General features: G+C 38.5%; 2 protein-coding genes across 5 annotated transcripts in view; one reads left to right on the forward strand and one right to left on the reverse strand.

Annotated features, from left to right (window-relative positions):
* METTL15 (methyltransferase 15, mitochondrial 12S rRNA N4-cytidine) overlaps positions 1 to 554 on the reverse strand; it is a 195938-nt gene extending 195384 nt beyond the window's left edge. Inside the window, exon 1 of one of the 3 annotated variants that reach the window (XM_045893987.3) lies at positions 473 to 554. Coding sequence is in view for 2 of the 3 variants with exons in the window: in XM_064576725.1 (XP_064432795.1) it covers positions 370 to 394 (25 nt within the window). In the remaining variant the exon portion in view is untranslated. The other 2 variants (XM_064576725.1, XM_064576726.1) reach the window with 2 other exon arrangements.
* KIF18A (kinesin family member 18A) overlaps positions 1 to 21036 on the forward strand; it is a 97401-nt gene that overhangs the window by 2226 nt on the left and 74139 nt on the right. Inside the window, exons 1-4 of one of the 2 annotated variants that reach the window (XM_064576723.1) lie at positions 518 to 738; positions 8838 to 9210; positions 11497 to 11654; positions 20853 to 20957. In XM_064576723.1, coding sequence (XP_064432793.1) covers positions 8886 to 9210; positions 11497 to 11654; positions 20853 to 20957 — 588 coding nt within the window. In that variant the 5' untranslated portion in view covers positions 518 to 738; positions 8838 to 8885. Of the gene's footprint in view, positions 1 to 517; positions 739 to 8837; positions 9211 to 11496; positions 11655 to 20852; positions 20958 to 21036 lie in introns of those variants that run through there. The other variant, XM_064576724.1, reaches the window with a different exon arrangement.

Here is a 21036-nt window from a genome sequence, read left to right on the forward strand (position 1 = left end):
AATGAATTTATTTCGTAAAGTCATCATTAGAAAGAAATGTAAAAACAACAAAACACCAAATAGTTTCAGTCAGCAATAAAGGGAGTAGGCCTGGGAGTCCTGAGAAATGAAGACTGGGGCCTCAAACCAAAAGCCCTGGACTTTCAATTAATTGAAACACTGACCCCAGTTCGATCCAGTGAAAGTGGCTAAAAGGAACAGGTCCCTACACCTACCAGAGCATGGGAGCCGCGCCTTGAAGGCCTCACTACTCAATAAAGAAAAGGAGAATATAAACATTCAGAACCCATTAACCCACACCCAACAGGCTCCACCTCTCCCACAAGCAGACGGCACAAGCCAACCCCTGCCCTCTCCCGTCTCACTCACACCCTGAACCCCGGGACCCGGCCATGCGCCCGCGGGTCTGGAGGTGGCCTGATGATCCCAGGTGTCTACCTCCCACCGGCAGCTGAGGTCTAGCCCCGCCCACCTCGGGCGACGCCTCCGGAAACAGCCGTGCGCGTTGCCCTGGCGACGCGCCTCAAGGCCGCTTTCACTGAGCTGCGCGGCTGAGACTCCTGGCGCCAAGCGGCAGCGCGCCACGGCAACGTCCGACGTGATGGCGTAACGAAGTCGGCAGCCAATGAAACGAGGTGCTGAAAAAGCTGGCTTGGGTTTGAATCTTGTGGCTGAGTTTGAATCGTGGAGAGGCGGACGTCGTAGTGAAGTGTCGTGGTAATCTTTGCTGGACCTGAGGTGAGTGAGAGGCTCGCGAGGAGACACCTCTCGTCTCGAGACGCTCCTTTTAATGACCCATCTCGGTGGAAGCGGAAGGCTCCTGGGGCTGCCTTTGGAGTAGATGGGCTTGTTGACAAATGCGGAAGGGTTAAGTAGTGGGTGTGGGTGTGCGGGGGTGAGGGTAGTTAGGGTCCCTGGGGAGAAAGTGAAAGGAAGAAGGAACTCGAGACCCCGCTAGAGCATAACTCTGCCTGATCAGGAGCCCTCGACTGCTCATCAGGAAGGGCAGAAATCTCCTGCCTTAAATTCTGAGGAAGGCGGAAGTTTTAAAAGGCATCCTGGCCCCTTTCCCAGACTGGCAGAGCACTTTCATTGCCCTGCACCTTACAGTGTCTAAAGTTCATTCCGCACTCCTAATTCAGAGTGTTTTGTTTCAGATACAGATGTAAATGTAACTCTGGGCTTAACTATCAAATAAGGAGTTTTGGTTCTCCAACTTAAAAACTTTTTGTCCTGCAAGGTTCTGCTGTGAGCCTGGCAAAGGTCAGTCGGGGACCTCCTCTGAGTCCCAGTTGTAGCATCAAGACAAGACTTGCCAGCACTGCCTAGCGGGATTGCCAAGAATGGTATGGAAGCGATACTGCTTGGCAAAATGCTTTGCGAATGAAAGGTCCTCTTGAACCTTGAGAATAAGTCCTTCTACTGTCTGTTCTTAGTTTCTGCAAGACTCTTTTAGGAGCTCATTAGGCACTCAGTTACAGTTACTTCTGTTCATGAAAAGAACCGGAATTGAATATTTTTGTTGTATAATACATAGTTTAGGTTAAAAAAAAAAAAAAACTATTAACTATCAAGTAGAATGTATTAAGCATTCTACAGGTTTTAGTTGGTAGTTGTTATTCCACCAGCTTCAGCACTCCGCCTTGGATTTTGGAAAGTATTTATGAACTTTGGTGCTAGAGAATATAAGAACCAAAGGCAAGATAGTGTTTGTTACTAAGTTTCTATTACCTTGTAAGAATTGTCTGTTTCAGTAAACAAAGATTATCTTGCCTTTAACAGTAATAAATTAATCTCTTCTGTTACTGAACAAGTATTTGAAGTACATAAAATTTTCACTTTAAAAGTGCATCTTGTCAAAGTGCATTGATACCTTGAATCGATTAAGGTACACAACAAAATCACGTTTATGCTGTCAACTCTATGAAATGTAGGAGGAAAAAAATAGCCTAGATGTTAGTGCCGCCCTTCACTCCATTTGAAATTTCTTTCTTACATGATGTTTTTAACTAGGAGAAGCACTGGCTCTAACACTAAAGTTAGTTCCAAGGACAGGTGTAAGTTGCATAGAGACTATAAAAGATAGTGTATGGAGGATAGTTCCCGCTCCTAGAAAGTGTTTGTTGAACCTGAATCTAATTCAGATTTAAGCTTGAATTTAAGAAATAATTCAGAATTGTATGACTCCACATTCAAAATAATTCGTGCAGCATTTCTGTTCCTTTGTTTGAAAATATTCTGTTCTTATTCCAGTGGAGCATTGTTATTAGGGAACACGGGCTTTGGATTTAGGCCTGAGTCTACATTCTGGCTCCTCACTTACTAGTTATGTCATCTTGGAAAAATTACTTATCTTAAACTAACTTTCTGTTTTTGTAAAATGGAGACTATTATAGAATATACCTTATATGATTGTTTAAGGATTGAATGAGATGATGAATGTTAACTGGTTTTGTTTTGTTTTTTTTAAAGATTTTATTTATTTGACAGAGACATAGCGAGAGAAGGAACACAAGCAGGGGGAGTGGGAGAGGGAGAAAGAGGCTTCCTGCTGAGCAGGGAGCCCGATGTGGGCTCGATCCCAGGACCCCGGGATCATGACCCAAGCCGAAGGCAGACGCTTACCGACTGAGCCACCCAGGCGCCGCAAAATGTTTACCATAATGTCTGATATACAGAGCATGCTCAAATGATAATCATTGTTGTTCATTAGTAGTAGTTATGACCTTATTGACCTAATTTAAGAGTTCTCAATTAATAGTGTATTTGCTAAGAATAGATAACTGTTTGATATCCCACAAGCAGAGAGAATCATACTTTCAGTTTTATTTCAATATTCATTCAAGAGCTCCTTTCCTGGGCCCTGAAGTTTTTATCAAAAATAGGCAAATATATATTTTTAACTTCTATGAGAAAATTTCTGGAGACTATATATTTACAAGCAAAAGAATAGTGATTTATTTATTTTTTTTTTAAAGATTTTATTTATTTATTTGAGACAGAGAGAATGAGAGACAGAGAGCATGAGAGGAAGGAGGGTCAGAGGGAGAAGCAGACTCCCCGCCGAGCAGGGAGCCCGATGCGGGACTCGATCCCGGGACTCCAGGATGATGACCTGAGCTGTAGGCAGTCGCTTAACCAACTGAGCCACCCAGGCGCCCCAAAAGAATAGTGATTTAAATACTTCAGCTTTACATCCAGTTAGTCTGAGTTCAAATCCCATGTCTTGTGCTTCCAATAGTGTGACTTTAGCCAATTAACTTAATCTATATTATAGTTATCCCTCTGTAAAATAGAAATGATTATAAATACCTATATCATTGGATTGTTTTGGGGATTAAATAAGAAGTATGTAAATTGCTTAGCAATTTCTATTTGTATACTAAGTGTTCATTAGAAAGTATTCTATAAATACAACATTATTAAATGAAGGATTGTACTTACGGTAAATTTTAATACTTTTTTGTTTTGTTTTGTTTTTGAAAGGAAAATAACTAGTCTTGTTTAAAATCCAAATGATACAAAAAGATATACAGTAGAAAATAAGCCTGCCTGTCACCCATACCTTCATAATTCCCCACCATGGGGCAACTGATGCTATCAATTCTTGTGTTCTTTTCCTAAAAGAGCCCATACATATAAAAATATGTATGTCTTTTAAAAATACAAATGGTTATATGCCAAGTCTGCTATTTTGCACTTGTTTTGCACATGTATCTTGAAAACCTGCATTAGTTCATTCATTCATTTATTGAACAAGTAAGTACTGAGTCCTAAATATTGAACAAGCCCTGTTCAAGGTTCTGGGGTACAGATGTAGTCCGTATTCTCATAGTGTTTATATTCTAGAGGGTAAACAAGCAATAAATATGTAACCAAATGATACATATTTTCCAATTAGTCTAGATGCTAAGAAGAAAAATAAAGCTGGTAAGAGATAGAAGAGGAAAGAGCAGGGTGACACTATTTTGAATGGAATCTTTAGGGAAAGCCTCTGTGAGGTGATATTTGAACAGAGACATGAATAACGAACTGAGAGATTAAGGTTTGCAAATCTCTGAAGGTAGTGCCTTCCAGGCAAAGAAGAGAAAGTGCAAGGCCATGAGGTTAGAACAAGACAGAATGTTTTAGGAACACTAAGAAGGACAGTGTGACTGAAGCAGAATAATCAAGAGGGAGGATACCATTTGAAAAAGAGGTCAGAGAGGTAGATGGGGCCAGATGTAGAACCTACTGGACATGCTAGGGAGTTTGCATTTTATTCTTGTGCAGGAAGTCATTGGAGAGTTTGGAGCTGGGGAATGACAGATACATAACATGATCTGATTGCTCTTGAAGAAGGCATCTGTACATACAATCAATTAAATAAAATTTATTATTGTACTTGCATATAATTGGGGGTGAATCTTTAACTTAATTGGCTTATATTTATCTTGGGTGAACAGTACCTGCTTATATTATAAGTTTAGAATTTGCCTCTTCAGCTTGGTTTATATTAGCTTGCAGTTATTGAAGAGAATTAGGTTTTTGTTGTTTTTTGTTTTGTTTTTTTTAAAGATTTTATTTATTTATTTGACAGAGAGAGACACAGTGAGAGCAGGAACACAAGCAGGGGGAGTGGGAGAGGGAGAAGCAGGCTTCCCACCGAGCAGGGAGCCTGATGCGGGGCTCGATCCCAGGACCCTGGGATCATGACCTGAGCCGAAGGCAGACACTTAACGACTGAGCCACCCAGGCGCCCCGAAGAGAATTAGGTTTTAACACTTCTTTATTAAATATAGCAGAGGGATGAGTTTTTCTATGCAAGTGAATATTCCAGAAAATTAGATGTTACCCTTACTAAGTGACATGGTGTTTTAACCACCCTCAGTGATTATTATAAAACATGACCTTCCCACTTTCCTAATTTTGTAAACCAGAACCGGGCTCATTAGGAATATAACGATAAAAACATACAGTCCCTTTAGCTGTTATTTCTTGTCACTTTCTTATACTTCTTTCCAATAATCATAAAATATTAGAGCTAGAAATGGACCTTAGGTATCATAGAGTCCAATCCTCTCACTTTATAGGTGAGCAACTAAAGCGCCTTCATTAGCTTCTTCATTGTTCTGTTTTATATTCTATTTTGTCTTGACAAATACCTTCCTATTATAATGAACAATGGTGTTGGAACTGTTTATCTTTAATGTTTTAGTCCCACCAACAAAAATCCTACCAGCTTACTCTTGAATCTATTCAACAAATACAATTAGGAATAGATATGACAAAATTGGTCAGAGCCTGTGATACTATCTTCTGAACAGTCATGTGAACAGAATTTTTTTTTTAAGATTTTATTTTTAAGTAATCTCTACATGCATCTTGGTGCTTGAACTTACAACCCCAAGATCAAAAGTCGCATGTTCTACCCACTGAGCCAGCCAGGTGCGCCTGAAAAGAATTTTTGAATCAACATGTTATTACATAGGTAACAATACTTTGGCTTTTCTGTTGCTGCTTCTTAGTAAACATGGTCAAAGATTTACTTTCTGTGTGCCTTATTCAGCATCAACTAGATGTCCATCTCTTTTACTTGGCCATGTTAGGACAGAAAACTGGCATTATGTATTAATGTAGGGAAAAACTTCATTAATCCCTGGAGACATCAGTATATTTGAACATAGACTAATTTTTTACATTTTGGTGATCCTGTTGACCTTAGGTATTTTTATTAAGAAAATTATTTTCACTCATTTGTTTTGAAAAAGTCCAGAAATGTGTGATACTTTAAAAATTAAGATCGATGTCTTTCTTAAAATCTGTAACAAGTTGTAAAACAAAGTTGTATAGAGCTGGAATTTTAACCTAAGGTATCTGGCTCCAACATCTAATAGTTAGCATATTGAGTTGATTAGTTAATTAATTGACAGGAGATCCCATCCAACCTTGAGATTCTAAGGTCTATTTCAAAATAATTACCTGATGTCTTTTTATGCTTATTTAACTATTTCATTTGTGTGTATTTTATCTATCATTGGGGGTGAAAAGCATTATTCAGTATTCCTAAGAGGTTTTAGAAGTGTGTATGGAGATCAGTTTTTGGTATCACAAGGAATGCTAAAAGGAGTTCAGAAATGCTAAACATCCTCTAATACATGTAACAGTTCCAAACAAGGAAGATTTATCCTACCCAAAGTGCCATCATGAGCCCATTGGGAAACAATAAAAGGATGAGCCAGTGTCTTTGGCAAGAAGAGACAGGAATGGGGTAGATAGGGAAGAGAACTGACATTTACTGAATGCCTCAATACACTTAATACTTGTTATCTCTTTTAGCCTTCACAGTGCTTTGAGGTTTCTTTTATGCAAATGAGAAACTGAGACTCAGTGAGGTTAAGGAAGTTGTCCAAGGTCATAGAAGTGAGGTATAGGTGCTGTGTGGAACTTGGTTAGACAGAAGTTCAAGAATGAAGAAAGAGCAGAGTAGTAATTCATCTGGGACCTGACTGTTAGAATCCAAATGACCATCCTTACTTCTTCGGTGTTCTATTTTTGGGGGAAGGACAGAGTCTAAAAGGAGTGCCATGCCCGGTGTCTCCTGCTTTTAGATTACTTTGGCTTTATTTGAATTCTTTCCAAAAGTATGTGGTTTTATGACATATTTCAGCTTCACTGTTGTTATTTATCCCATTTAAAAAAACAAAATATCTTTTTTAACCTTTCTTCCCCTTCCACCATACCATTTCTTTGCTCACTTTTGCAGTAGTATTTCCTGTATTTACTGAGTCTTCTCTCATTCACGTTTTTGTCCCACCATTCCCCCAAAACTGTTCTTCTCATTGGCTTCTGTGTTACTAAATCCCATGGTTACTTCTTAGTGTGTACTTTACCTGTTAGCAGTATTTAACACAATTGATCAACCTGTTCTCCTTGATTTAAAGATTACCCAAAATCTTAATGCCATTTGAAGCATTAAGGCTCTGAGGACAGACTTTACTTCTTTAACTTGGGTTGCAACTGCCTTGACATTTCCACCTGGATGTCTATTAAAAGTCTCAAATTCAAGAAGTCTAGATCTTCCAACACTCAGGCCAAGAACTTCGGAGTTATTCTTGAATCCTGTCTTTCTCTCATACTCCACATCTATCAGGAGAATCTATTATCTTTACCTTCAGAATGTTTCCAGAATCTGACTACCAAATTGTTCTGAGTTGACATTATCTCCTGTCTGTACTACTTCAGTGTTCTAATTAGTCTCTATTCCTTACAGTATGTTATCTACACAGCAGTGATAATGATCAGATTATATCACAAAACAAAAAATTAAATCACACAAACACAAGACCCTGGTAGATCTCTTTACTGAAGTATAAGTCAGAAGTCAGACCCTGGGCTTCCTATTAGACTCAAACACTATAGGTAAACCATATACAGTCATAGGCTACCCAAAAACCTAGCTTTGATTTTCACAAGGGCTTCAGCCCTATATTAGTTTGGCTTATGGTAATGGACAGCAAAAGATCTCTCAGAATCATCAAGGTAATGAAGGGAGAATTTTGGTTTATGAACTATTTTTAGTAAAAGTGATCTTGGCTGCAAGCCTCTTGGCAGTGGGAATTGATACACTGAGGCTCATCCCTACGTGTCTCACAAACCCATAGGGTTAAAAATAGTCCAAGGATGCATCAATTAGTTAGCCCGGGTATGAAGATGATGAAGATAGCATATACACCATGGTGTATTCAGAGATCTGAATCTGCTCTCTAATGATCTAAGTCTAGGGTGCATCAATATTAGGTTTAAAATTTACGGTCTGACTTTCAGACTGCCTCACATAAAAATAAAAAGTAAAAGCAAAGATAAACTAACAAAGATCGGTAGTTTGGAAACCTCAACTATCCAGAAATTAATTGAGAATATAAAAGTTAAAACTAAGAAAAAAAATTAAAAACCTTTTAGATTTTCTAATTTATTTATTCATCAAATACTTATATAGTCTACCCTGCGCTGGGCACTGTTTTAGGCTCTTGGAACACATCAATAAGCAAAACAGATTTTTAAAAATATACATGTACTTAAAGAGTACATAGTTTAACTGGAATAGAGAAAATAAACATAATAAGTAAAAAGTATCTACCTTTTGGAGATGGTAAGTGCTTTGGTAAAGAATAGAGCAGTATAAGGGTAATTAGGAATTGGATTGGCAGTTTTTTTTTTTTTTTTAAAGATTTATTTATTTATTTGAGAGAGCGAGAATGAGAGAGAGAGAGAGTACATGAGGGGCGGAGGGTCAGAGGGAGAAGCAGGCTCCTCGCTGAGCAGGGAGCCCGATGCGGGACTCCATCCTGGGACTCCAGGATCATGACCTGAGCCGAAGGCAGTCGCTTAACCAACTGAGCCACCCAGGCGCCCTGGATTGGCAGTTTTAATCAGAGTAGTCGGGAGGGCAACATTTGAGCAGGGACTTGAAAGAAGGGAGTTAGTCATGTAGATACTGAAGAAAGCATTTGGCAATGGAGAGAATGGCAGGTGGAAAGACCCCATTGGGGTGCTTGATGGGTTAGCTGGAATAGAGGGAGCAAAGGGAAGATCAATAAAACATGAGGTGAAAATGGAGACCATTTAGAGAACTTCAGCTTGTATTCTGAATAAAATAAAGAACCATTGGAAGGTTTTGAATCTGGGAGTGAAGTGTGTGTGTGTGTGTGTGTGTGTGTGTGTTTAAATATATTTCCAATAACATTTACCAGGTAAGTGGAATAGAATTAACACCTTTTTATAATGAATACTATATGTCAGTCATATTGTATACAATAGAACTAATATTCATACTTTATTTTCTTTTTTAATTACAGAGGAATATTCAGGCATTCATTTAAACAGGGGAAGCAAGATAATCAACAATGTCTGTTACTGAGGAAGACCTGTGTCACCATATGAAAGTAGTTGTTCGTGTGCGTCCGGAAAACACAAAAGAAAAGGCAGCTGGATTCCATAAAGTGGTCCATGTTGTGGATAAGCATATCCTAGTTTTTGATCCCAAACAAGAAGAAATTAGTTTTTTCCATGGAAAGAAAACTGCAAATCGAGATATTACAAAGAGACAAAATAAGGATCTCAAATTTGTATTTGATGCAGTTTTTGATGAAACTTCAACTCAATTGGAAGTTTTTGAACATACTACTAAGCCAATTCTTCGTAGTTTTTTGAACGGATATAATTGCACAGGTAATTGTTTCAGTTAGAGTTTAATATTTCCATCTGATTTCAGTCTTACTTTAGAATGGACATCTACTTGGCCCATTCTAAACATAATCAATAAGGTGCTTGTTTACTAAAAATTATTAAATTCAGTAGAATTTCACTGTAAATGTAGACTTTCTTTGAAATTTAGGCATTATACAAAACATATAATTTGTGGAACTTTCTCTTCCAAAGTCTTACTATAGTCCCTATAGACAGTCATCTTTTCAATTTCCTATGTTATTAAACCACATGGGTCTTGCAGTTGATGCCAGATTTCTCACAAGTTGTATTCATTAATATTCCCGCTGCTTACCTATACAACTGTCTATCCCTGGGAAGAATTGGACATTTCTGAACACTTGGCAAGTTTCTTCACAGAACCATTTCTCTTTATTGTACCTTGAAAAAAAATGTTAAAAGACCATGTTAATTGAGTATCATGTTCTATTTTAGCATATCTTCAGCCCAGAAAGCATCTCTAGTACTCTGGATAGATCTATAGTAATTTGCCTTTCAAAATGGCCATGTTTATTTCCTAGAAGGAGATCTAAAGGCCAGTTAATTCAATACTTAGAAGGCACTTAACACCATTATTTATATCTTATTTTTGTAATTACCACCATTTACGACATTTTCTTTAAGATACCCTAAAACTGTAATATGTTTCACTGTCTTTCACTGACTCATTCAGTTTTATTACAGAAGACTTACCCTCTTGGTCAAATAAGAATAGAATGTGGTTTATTGATTAGAACTGCTATCATTCTCATTTTTAAGTGTATATTGTTTTCTCCATTCATGAAACTCCGTACTGTCTCCAGAGATTTAAATTTTTCTTGACTCCAAATGAAAAAATCTCTACCAAACTTATACTGAATCTTTGTTTTCTTCTTGGCTTTATTTTATATTATTATCCAGCTTTCTTAAGACTTTTTGATGTACTGCTAGCTTACATAAAATAGAACAGAATGAAACATGTCAGTTTAATTGATTCTACTGAAAAGTATCTTAGTAGTTTGTTAATATTTGGCTTAGCAGAGAAATTTAACTTTTTAACTTAAAAATATTTTTACCAATAATGATGATGATTTTATATTATGTCAGGTATTTGCCATATGTAATTCAGAGTACCTTTTTGTTTCGTTTTGTGTTTGAAGAACACATCACTTTTATGTTATACTGGAGAGAATCATGGAAACAAAATAATTTGCCTAAAACACAAATTTTAGAGAGGAATTTCTAAAAGACTGCCATTGGAATTCATTCTTTCAGCAAACTTGTAGTGAATATCTGCTTTGTGTCAGGTGATTTGCTAGTTATGAAGGATACACAGCCTCAGCCTTGGAGGAGCTCACAGTTGGAAGTACAGTGTGATACATACTAGAATAAAAGGACGTGTAGCATATACTGAGGGCTCAAATGAGGGAGTAGCTGTGACAGGGAAGACATGGAAAAGTGACATTTATGCTGAATGTGAACAGATGTAAATATTCCAGCTGGATTAAATAGAGGAACTCTTCAGTGGAAAGGCAGGGGAGTAGAAAAGAAGCAGCACATGCAGAGAACTTCACACAATCTAGTATACCTAGACCACAGCAAGGAAGAAATAGGCTGGAGACAGTGTCTAGTAGTATTCCAAGGCAAGGAATTTGAACTTCTCATGTAGGACTGTTGAGCAATTAGGAAGATTTAACATATTCAGATTTTGTTTTTGTTTTTGTTTTTTTTAAAGATTTTATTTATTTATTTGAGACAGAATGAGAGAGAGAGCACATGAGAGGGGGGAGGGTCAGAGGGAGAAGCAGACTCCCTGCCAAGCAGGGAGCCCGATGCGGGACTCGATCCCGGGACTCCAGGATCATGACCTGAGCCGAAGGCAGTCGCTTAACCAACTGAGCCACCCAGGCGCCCCTGGATTTTGTTTTCATAAAAAAAAAAAAACTAAAAAATTCTAAGGGATGGATTAAAGAATATTGAGACTAGATAGGGAGACTGATAACTGATTAATTAAAACATGTAAGATTGCTATGGAAGAAAGGGAGCAGATGACGGGAGGATGGTACCATTAACCAGAATACAGAATATAGGAGAAGAGTGGATTTGTGCTAAAATTCCCAGGTATTAAGGATAAGACTGTAAGTTAATTTTGGACCTGTTGGGTTTAAAATTATGTTCAGAATACCCAGATTGAACTATCCACTAGACAGTGGATATAGTAATGTTGTATGTCATAATAAAGAGCTTTGATCCCTTTTTATAAAAACTCAGTACTTGCATATGGTGCCACTGGAGCTGGGAAGACCCACACGATGCTAGGATCAGCTGCTGAACCTGGAGTAATGTATCTAACAATGTTAGACCTTTATAAATCCATGGATGAGATTAAAGAAGAGAAAGTATGTAGTACTGCAGTTTCTTATCTGGAGGTAAGTTGACAGAATCATTCTTTAGTTTAGTCAATAGTATTTAGAAATCTTTTTTTTTTTTTAATTTTATTATGTTATGTTAGTCACCATACATTACATCATTAGTTTTTGATGTAGTGATCCATGATCCATTGTTTTCGTATAACACCCAGTGCTCCATGCAGTATGTGCCCTTCTTAATACCCATCACCGGGCTAACCAATCCCCCCTCCCCCCTCCCCTCTAAAACCCTGTTTGTTTCTCAGAGTCCATAGTCTCATGGTTCATCTCACCCTCCAATTCCCCCCGCCCATTTTTCCCTTCCTTCTCCTAATGTCCTCCATCCTATTCCTTTTGTTCCACAAGTAAGTGAAACCCTATGATAATTGACTTTCTCTGCTTGACTTGTTTCACTTAGCATAATCTCCTCCAGTCCCATTCATGTTGATGCAAAAGTTGGGTATTCATCTTTTCTGATGGCTGAGTAATATTCCATTGTATATATGGATCACATCTTTATCCATTCATCTGTTGAAGGGCATCTCGGCTCTTTCCACAGTTTGGCTATTGCGGACATTGCTGCTATGAACATTGGGGTGCATATGGCCCTTCTTTTCACTACATCTGTGTCTTTGGGGTAAATACCCAGGAGTGCAATTGCTAGGTCATAGGGTAGCTCTAATTTTAAATTTTTGAGAAACCTCCACACTGTTTTCCAAAGTGGCTGTACCAACTTGCATTCCCACCAACAGTGTAAGAGGGTTCCCCTTTCTCCACAACCTCTCCAACATTTGTTGTTTCTTTCCCTGTCCATTTTGGCCATTCTAACTGGTGTAAGGTGGTATCTCTGTGTTTTTTTGTTTTTAAAGATTTTTTATTTATTTATTTATTTAACAGAGATAGAGAGCACAAGTAGGCAGAGCGGCAGACAGAGGGAGAAGGAGAAGCAGGCTCTCCGCCGAGCAGGGAGCCCTATGCGGGGCTCGATCCCAGGACCCTGGGATCATGACCCGAGCTGAAGGCAGCCGCTTAACCGACTGAGCCACTCAGGCGCCCCCTCAGTGTGGTTTTGATTTGGATTTCCCTGATGGCTAATGATGATGAACATTTTTTCATGTGTCTGTTAGCCATTTGTATGTCTTCTTCAGAGAAGTGTCTGCTCATCTTTTCTGCCCACTTTTTGACTTGGTTATTTTTTTGGGGGGTGTTGAATTTGAGAAGTTCTTTATAGATCTTGGATACCAGCCCTTTATCTGTAGTGTCATTTGCAAATATCTTCTCCCATTCTGTGGGTTGCCTCTTTGTTTTGTTGACTGTTTCCTTTGCTGTGCAGAAGCTTTTTATCTTGATGAAGTCCCAAAAGTTCATTTTTGCTTTTCTTTCACTAGCTTTTGGAGATGTATCTTGAAAGAAGTTGCTGTGGCCGATGTCAAAGAGGTTACTGCCTATGTTCTCCTCTAGGATTTTGATGGATTCCTGTCTCACATTGAGGTCTTTCATCCACTTTGAGTTTATCTTTGTGAATGGTGTTACAGAATGGTCGAGTTTCATTCTTCTGCATGTGGCTGTCCAATTTTCCCAGCACCATTTATTGAAGAGACTGTCTTTTCTCCATTGCATGTTTTTTCCTGCTTTGTCAAAGATTATTTGACCATAGAGTTGAGGGTCCATATCTGGGTTCTCTGTTCTGTTCCATTGGTCTGTATGTCTGTTTTTGTGCCAGTACCATGCTGTCTTGGTGATCACAGCTTTGAAATCGGGCAACGTGATGCCCCCAGCTTTCTTTTTCTTTTTCAACATCTCCTTGGCGATTCGGGGTCTTTTCTGATTCCATACAAATTTTAGGATTGTTTGTTCCAGCACTTAGAAAAATGTCATTGGAATTTTGATCGGGATGACATTGAAGGTATAGATTGCTCTGGGTAGCATAGACATTTTAACAATGTTTATTCTTCCGATCCATGAGCATGGAATATTTTTCCATCTTTTTGTGTCTTCTTCAATTTCTTTCATGAGTGTTTTGTAGTTCCTAGAGTATAGATCCTTTACCTCTTTGGTTAGGTTTATTCCGAGGTATCTTATGGTTTTTGGTGCTATTGTAAATGGAATTGTTTCTTTAATTTCTCTTTCTACAGTTGCGTTGTTAGTGTATAAGAAAGCAACTGATTTCTGTGCATTGATTTTGTATCCTGCCACATTGCTGAATTGCTGGATGAGTTCTAGTAATTTGGGGGTGGAGTCTTTTGGGTTTTCCACATAAAGTATCATGTCGTCTGCAAAAAGAGAGAGTTTGACTTCTTCTTTGCCAATTTGAATACCTTTTATTTCTTTTTGTTGTCTGATTGCTGTTGCTAGGACTTCTAGTACTATGTTGAACAACAGTGGTGAGAGTGGGCACCCTTGACATGTTCCTGATCTTAAGGGAAAGGCTCTCAGCTTTTCCCCATTGAGGATGATATTCGCTGTGGGTTTTTCATAGGTGGATTTTATGAGCTTGAGGAATGTTCCCTCTATCCCTATACTCTGGAGAGTTTTAATCAGGAAAGGATGTTGTATTTTGTCAAATGCTTTTTCTGCATCAATTGAGAAGACCATATGGTTCTTCTCCCTCCTCTTGTTAATGTGTTCTATCACAATGATTGATTTGCGAATGTTGAACCACCCTTGCATCCCGGGGATAAATCCCACTTGGTCGTGGTGGATGATCCTTTTAATGCATTGTTGGATCCTATTAGCTAGGATTTTGTTGACGATTTTGGAATCCGTATTCACTAGGGATATCGGTCTGAAATTCTCCTTTTTGATGGGGTCTTTGCCTGGTTTGGGGATTAAGGTAATGCTGGCCTCATAGAATGAGTTTGGAAGTTTTCCTTCTGTTTCTATTTTTTGAAACAGCTTCAGTAGAATAGGTATTATTTCTTCTTTGAATGTTTGGTAGAATTCCCCAGGGAATCCATCAGGCCCTGGACTCTTGTTTTTTGGGAGGTTTTTGATCACTGCTTCAATCTCGTTACTGGTTATTGGCCTATTCAGGTTGTCAATTTCTTCCTGTTTCAGTCTTGGCAACTTATAGGTTTCCAGGAAGCCCTCCATTTCATCCAGATTGCTCAGTTTATTGGCATATAGTTGATAATAATTTCTAATAATTGTTTCTATTTCCTTGGTGTTAGTCATGATCTCTTCCCTTTCATTCATAATTTTATTAATTTGGGTCCTTTCTCTTTTCTTTTGGATAAGTCTGGCCAGTGGTTTATCAATCTTACTAATTCTTTCAAAGAACCAGCTTCTAGTTTCATTGATCTGATCTACTGTGTTTCTGGTTTCTAATTCATTGATTTCTGCTCTAATTTTAATTATTTCTCTTCTAATGGTGGCTTAGGCGTCGTTTGTTGCTTTTTCTCTGGTTCTTTAAGGTGTAGAGTTAGTTGGTAAATTTGGGATTTTTCTATTTTTTTGAGTGAGGCTTGGATGGCTATGTATTTCCCCCTTAGGACCGCTTTTGCAGTATCTCATAGGTTTTGGACCGATGTGTTTTCGTTCTCATTGATTTCCATGAATTGTTTAAGTTCTTCTTTGATTTCTTGGTTGACCCAAACATTCTTGAGCAGAGTGGTCTTTAGCTTCCAAGTGTTTGAATGTCTGCCAAATTTTTTCTTGTGATTGAGTTCCAGTTTTAGAGCACTGTCGTCTGAGAATATGCAGGGAATAATCTCAATCTTTTGGTATCGATTGAGACCTGATTTGTGATCCAGTATATGGTCTATTCTGGAGAAAGTTCCATGTGTGCTCGAGAAGAATGAGTATTCTGTTGTTTTAGGGTGGAATGTTCTGGAAATATCTATGAGGTCCATCTGGTCCAATGTATCATTCAAAGTTCTTGTTTCCTCGTTGATTTTCTGCTTAGATGATCTGTCCATTGCTGAGAGTGGAGTATTGAGGTCTCCTACAATTAACGTATTGTTATCAATATGACTCTTTATTTTGGTTAACAGTTGGCTTATGTAGATGGCTGCTCCCATGTTGGGGGCATAGATATTTACAATTGTTAGATCTTCTTGTTGGATAGACCCTTTAAGAATGATATAGTGTTCTTCTGTGTCTTTAATTACAGACTTTAGTTTAAAATCTAATTTGTCTGATATAATTGCTACCCCAGCTTTCTTTTGAGGTTCACTGGCATAGAAGATGGATATCCATCCCTTCACTTTCAGTCTGGATGTATCTTTAGGTTCAAAATGAGTCTTTTGTAGATAGCATATGGATGGGTCCTGTCTATTTATCCAATCTGCAACCCTGTGCCATTTTATGGGAGCATTTAGGCCATTCATGTTGAGAGTGATTATTGAAAGATATGAATTAATTGTCATCATGTTGCCTGTGAAGACCTTGTTTTTATAGATTGTACCTGTAAATTTCTGTTGTATATCGCTCTTGGGGTCTTTCTCCTTTTATAGAACCCCCCTTAATATTTCTTGCAAGGCTGGCTTAGTGGTCACGTATTCTTTCAGTTTCTGCTGGTCGTGGAAGCTCTGCATCTCTCCATCCATTCTAAATGACAGCCTTGCTGGAAAAAGTATTCTTGGCTGCATGTTCTTTTCATTTAGTACGCTGAATATGTCTTGCCAGGCCTTTCTGGCATGCCAGGTCTCTGTGGATACGTCTGACGTTATTCTGATGTTCCTCCCTCTGTACGTAAGGAATCTCTTCCCCCTTATTGCCCTTAAGGTGGTTTCCTTGGTTCTAAGATTTGCAAGTTTTATTATTACATGCCGGGGTGTTGGCCTGTTTTCCTTGATCTTAGGAGGGGTCCTCTCTGCCTCTAGGACTCGAATGTTTGTTTCATTCCCCAGATTAGGGAAGTTCTCAGCTACGATTTGGTCAAATACATCTTCTAGTCATTTCTCTCTCTCCACTCCCTCCGGGATTCCAATTATTTTGACATTGGAACGCCTCATGGTGTCACTTATTTTTCTGATTCTGTTTTTATGGATTCTGAGTTGTTTTTCCCTGGCCTCCTCTTTTCCCTTTTTATCTATTATATTGTCTTCCAGGTCACTTATTCGTTCTTCTGCCTCACTTCCCCTAGCTGTTAGATTATCTAGATTGGATTGGATCTCATTGATAGCATTTTTAAATTCTGCCAATTCAGCTTTCATTTCTGCCCTTAGAGACTCTATGTTGCCATTACTTGATTTCTCCATTCTAGCGATTGTCTTCATAATTGCTAGCCTGAATTCCATCTCCGACATCTTGGTTATATCTGCATCCATTTGTAAATCTGCAGCATAAGTCATAATCTCTGAGTCTTTTCTGTTTTGGGGGCTCCTCCTCCTAGTCATTCTGTTGATGGGTGTTTGAGGGAATGTATAGAGTCCAAATTATTGACCAGAACCCAAGCAAGATGCACCTGTTTTCTTGGGACCTTAGGGTTGCTCTTGTTTTCCCAGCCTGTCTTCTGGGGAAGGGGCCTGCCGCGCTGTTACTCAGGCAACCCTGTTTGGGCGGAGTTGCCCTGTGCCCCTGTGGCGGGGGATGGGCTCAGTGGGAATCAGTCTTTGGGGCTTTTGTTCTCTGGCGCCTTTCCCTGGTGACTTTCCGCGTCTCTTCCGCAAGTCAGAGCAGAAGAGACCGTTTCCAACCCTCTGCCTCAGAGCAGAGAGACCTCAGTCTGTTCTTCAGTGAACTCTCCAGGCCACACTGTCTCTGTTTCTGTCCGTGCTGCTATAAACTGCAGCGTCCTGGGTTGTGCGCCCCTCCACAGCGCTCCCAGTCCTGCCTCCAGGTCGGGGCACGTCTCTGCCCTTTGTGCTTCTAAAACTGACAGCTGCTCCCAGTTGGCGCGCTCGCGACTCCGCCGCTCGGGGTTTTCACCCCGGGGGGTTGCAGTTCACCAGTGCGACCCCGGCACACCGGGTTTCGTCTCGGAGGCTGCAGTTCTCATGCACGCGACCGTCAGTCCGGGTTTCTGTCCAGGGGGCTGCGGTTCGCATGCGCGCGATGCCGCTGCACTGGTTTTCCACCCCAGGGGCTGCCCTAAAGTCCTTTACCGATGCTACGGGTCTGCGAGTCTGTGCCCATCCCCAGCACGTGAGGCTGTCACTCACCCTTGGTGTAGGATCCCCATGTCCAGGCACCCTTCCGCTGCCGTTTATCCTCCGATATCTGCCCGCAGAATCACGGCTCTCCGCTTCGTACCTCAAAACCAACCGCCTGTGATATTCTGTTTGTAGAGATCCAGATCTTCTTACATCTCAGGCTCGTTTCGTGGGTGCTCAGAGTGGTCTGGTAGATATCCAGGTCAATTCCGGGAACCAGTTGAAATAGGGTCCCCTACTCCTCCACCATCTTTCCCCCCTCCCCTTTAGAAATCTTTAAGAAGTACCATGGCCCATTCAAACTATTCTGTCATATAGAATTTTCTTATGAATATATAAAATCATTAAAATTCCTGGTCTTAAGTATTTGTTACGCATCTTACTCTTTTTCTGCGGAGTATTTTATTTTGGCCTAATTTCTGATTAGCAAGATTAGCACAAAGAACTTCCAGATACCCTTTATCCAGATCCCCCATATGTTAACATTTTACTATCTTTGCTTTCTCCCTCTGTATGTGTGTGTATCTATTTCTTTTTCTGAACTGTTTAAGTTACAGACTTGTAAAAACAGGACATTTTCTTAAATAACCACTGAATAGTTATCAAAATCAGGAAATTAATAATGATTGAACACCAGTACCTAATCTATAAATCTTAATAAGATTTTGCCAATTATTCTGATGATGCCCTTTATTGAAAAAGAAAATCTAAGATCATAAATTGCATTCAGTTGTTATATCTCTTTAGTCTCAATCTGGATTTTTTTCTGTGTTTTATGTCACTGTCATAAAGCCCCTAATTGGGGTTAGTCAATGATTAGATTCAGGTTATGCACTGGCAGAAACACCATGGAAGTAATGTTGAGTTCTTATAGTAGCATATCAAGAGGCTGGTATTGTTAGTTAGTCCCATTACTGGCTTTGTTAACTTTGATCCATTTCATTATGTTGGTCTTGGCAGAATTTCTGCACTATAAAGATACTACTTTACCCTTTATCCTCTTATTCCTCAAATTTTCATCTGTTACTATTGACATCCACTGATGATTCATGCCTAAATCAATTATTATTATGATGGTAGATAATAGTGATATTTAAATTCCATCATTTTGTCTACATTTATTCATTGGCTTTCTACTATATGGAAGAACTTTTCCTTTATTATATCAGTGTGGATTCATAGATTCTTAATATTATTTAATAGCTTATAATCCTTTTCCAAAATTATTTATTCGTATGCTCATATGCTAGATTTGGCCAATCAAGGCTCCTTCATGCTGTCTCTTATGTCCTCATTCTTTGAGGTCTTCTGCCCCCTTAGTAATAGGTGACATTCAACAAGTCATAACTAGGATATAGACACACTAACTTTTCATTCAGGTAGTGTTTCAGATACCAGTAAAGAAACAAATCCATGATTTTACTGCCTATTCATTTGTGGTATCAGAGAAAAAAATTCTGGTAGTCACAGCTCTCTTGTTGACAACTGGTAGTTTGATTCCTACTGAGAAAGGTTCTTCACATTTCAAAAATTGGTTAAGATATGTATGTTGATAAAAATTTTCTTGTCTACAGAACTTGGAAATAAAAGAAAAATAAAACTCCTTTTCTATAGTTAAGTACTGAAAAAAATTGCTTTGAACTTAATTAGGGGTAAAGAACATAGCAATATTATTTATTTCTTCCTTAGACCCTTTTATAAATGGGCGAATTTTGAAATTTGGTTATTTTTATAATGTTTTTAATTGTTTTTTATTTCTTTTAATCCGCCTTTGTTTTATTAATGGTAAGGCAATGTCTGATCTAATGGCTTTCCACTCAGGCTGTGCACCATAGTTGGCTTATGGAGGTTTTAAAAACAGACATGCCTAGGCCTCAACCCTTGGATATTTTAATTTAATAGGTCCTGATTGTGGCCGAGGCATCTATGTTTTTTAAAAGCTCCCAGGTGATTCTGATGTGTAGACTGGCTTGAGATTGGTTGTTCTAATTTTGTATTTTGTATGATTGAAATGGGAAAGGGGAAGCATTTGAAAAGTGACTACTGCTTATCAGAAAAATAAGAACCAAAAAATTACATCTTCATATTTTACTACTTTTAAGAGTTTTATTACATTTAAAAGTGGTTATCATTCATTGTAGAAAATCTTACCAGCAATGAAGTATCACTACAGACTATTTATTAGAACATAGAAATAACTTATACCAAATAATTCTTAAAGCCTAAGTCTGTATGCTTTTTTAAATCTTACCAGTTGTGATCATTTGGTTGGCAAGTAGAAAATTAAGTACCTTTAATAAATTTGTAAAAACAGATCAATAGCACTATTTCTATACATTGTTTATAGAAATTATTTGAAAAATTGCTAAAAAATTACTAAAAAAGGAATTGCTTACAGAAATTACTGGGGGAAAAAAATTGCCAAAGACCTAAAATACAGATGTATATTCAGTGCCATGCAGTAGAATGAGGATATCTGGACTCCCATCCTTACACTGCTATTACTTTTGTGACCATGAACAAATCACTTAACCTCCTAGGGCCTTAGTTCCTAAAGAGGGAGTAAAGGGGACCTATTATGGGACTTATTATTAAGAATTGCATATTAAATTTAATGTAAATAAAGGAGAAATGAAATAAATACTGTCGATCCTTGAGTATGGGTTTTAACTCTTAAGCTCAACAATTTAAAAAGTTTTGACCTTTTGGACATCATGAAATAATAAACATCTTCAGTAAGAACCATGCCACCTCCATATAACTTACTAGAATTTCCCAAGACCATGTGTCCCATATACTTCCAGAAAATAGGAGAAGGCAATTCAAGCTATCTTATTTCTGTTTCACCGTAATCATCAAGTTAGGAATTATGGAGAGAGAGTGTAATGATTCCACCCTTAAATTTCAGTTGCAAACTGAAAACTCTTCTGTTTTTTCAGATGATAGAAAATTAATGGCAGCCTGAGATAGAAGGGGTGAGATGAATGCAAATGAGTTGCTGCTTACCTTTAAGATGTAATTCTAATACAATTTTAAGTCAGCAACATGTGTGATGTCACTATTATTTCAACATCAGTGCTAAAGCAGGGTTTTTTTTTTGGTTTTTGTTTTGTTTTTCCTTAAGGTATATAATGAACAGATTCGTGACCTCTTAGTAAATTCAGGGCCACTTGCTGTTCGGGAAGATGCCCAAAAAGGGGTAGTCGTTCAGGGATTGACTTTACATCAGGTATGTTTATAAATTTCTTTTTCCTTATTGTAATAATAAGTGTGGTTATTTAGCCATTTATTTATTTTCTGTTGTGTTC

Source organism: Mirounga angustirostris, unplaced genomic scaffold (assembly GCF_029215605.1).
Source record: "Mirounga angustirostris isolate CCGP_5_RB_7025 unplaced genomic scaffold, mMirAng1.0.hap1 SCAF_13, whole genome shotgun sequence".
Classification (NCBI taxonomy): domain Eukaryota; kingdom Metazoa; phylum Chordata; class Mammalia; order Carnivora; family Phocidae; genus Mirounga; species Mirounga angustirostris.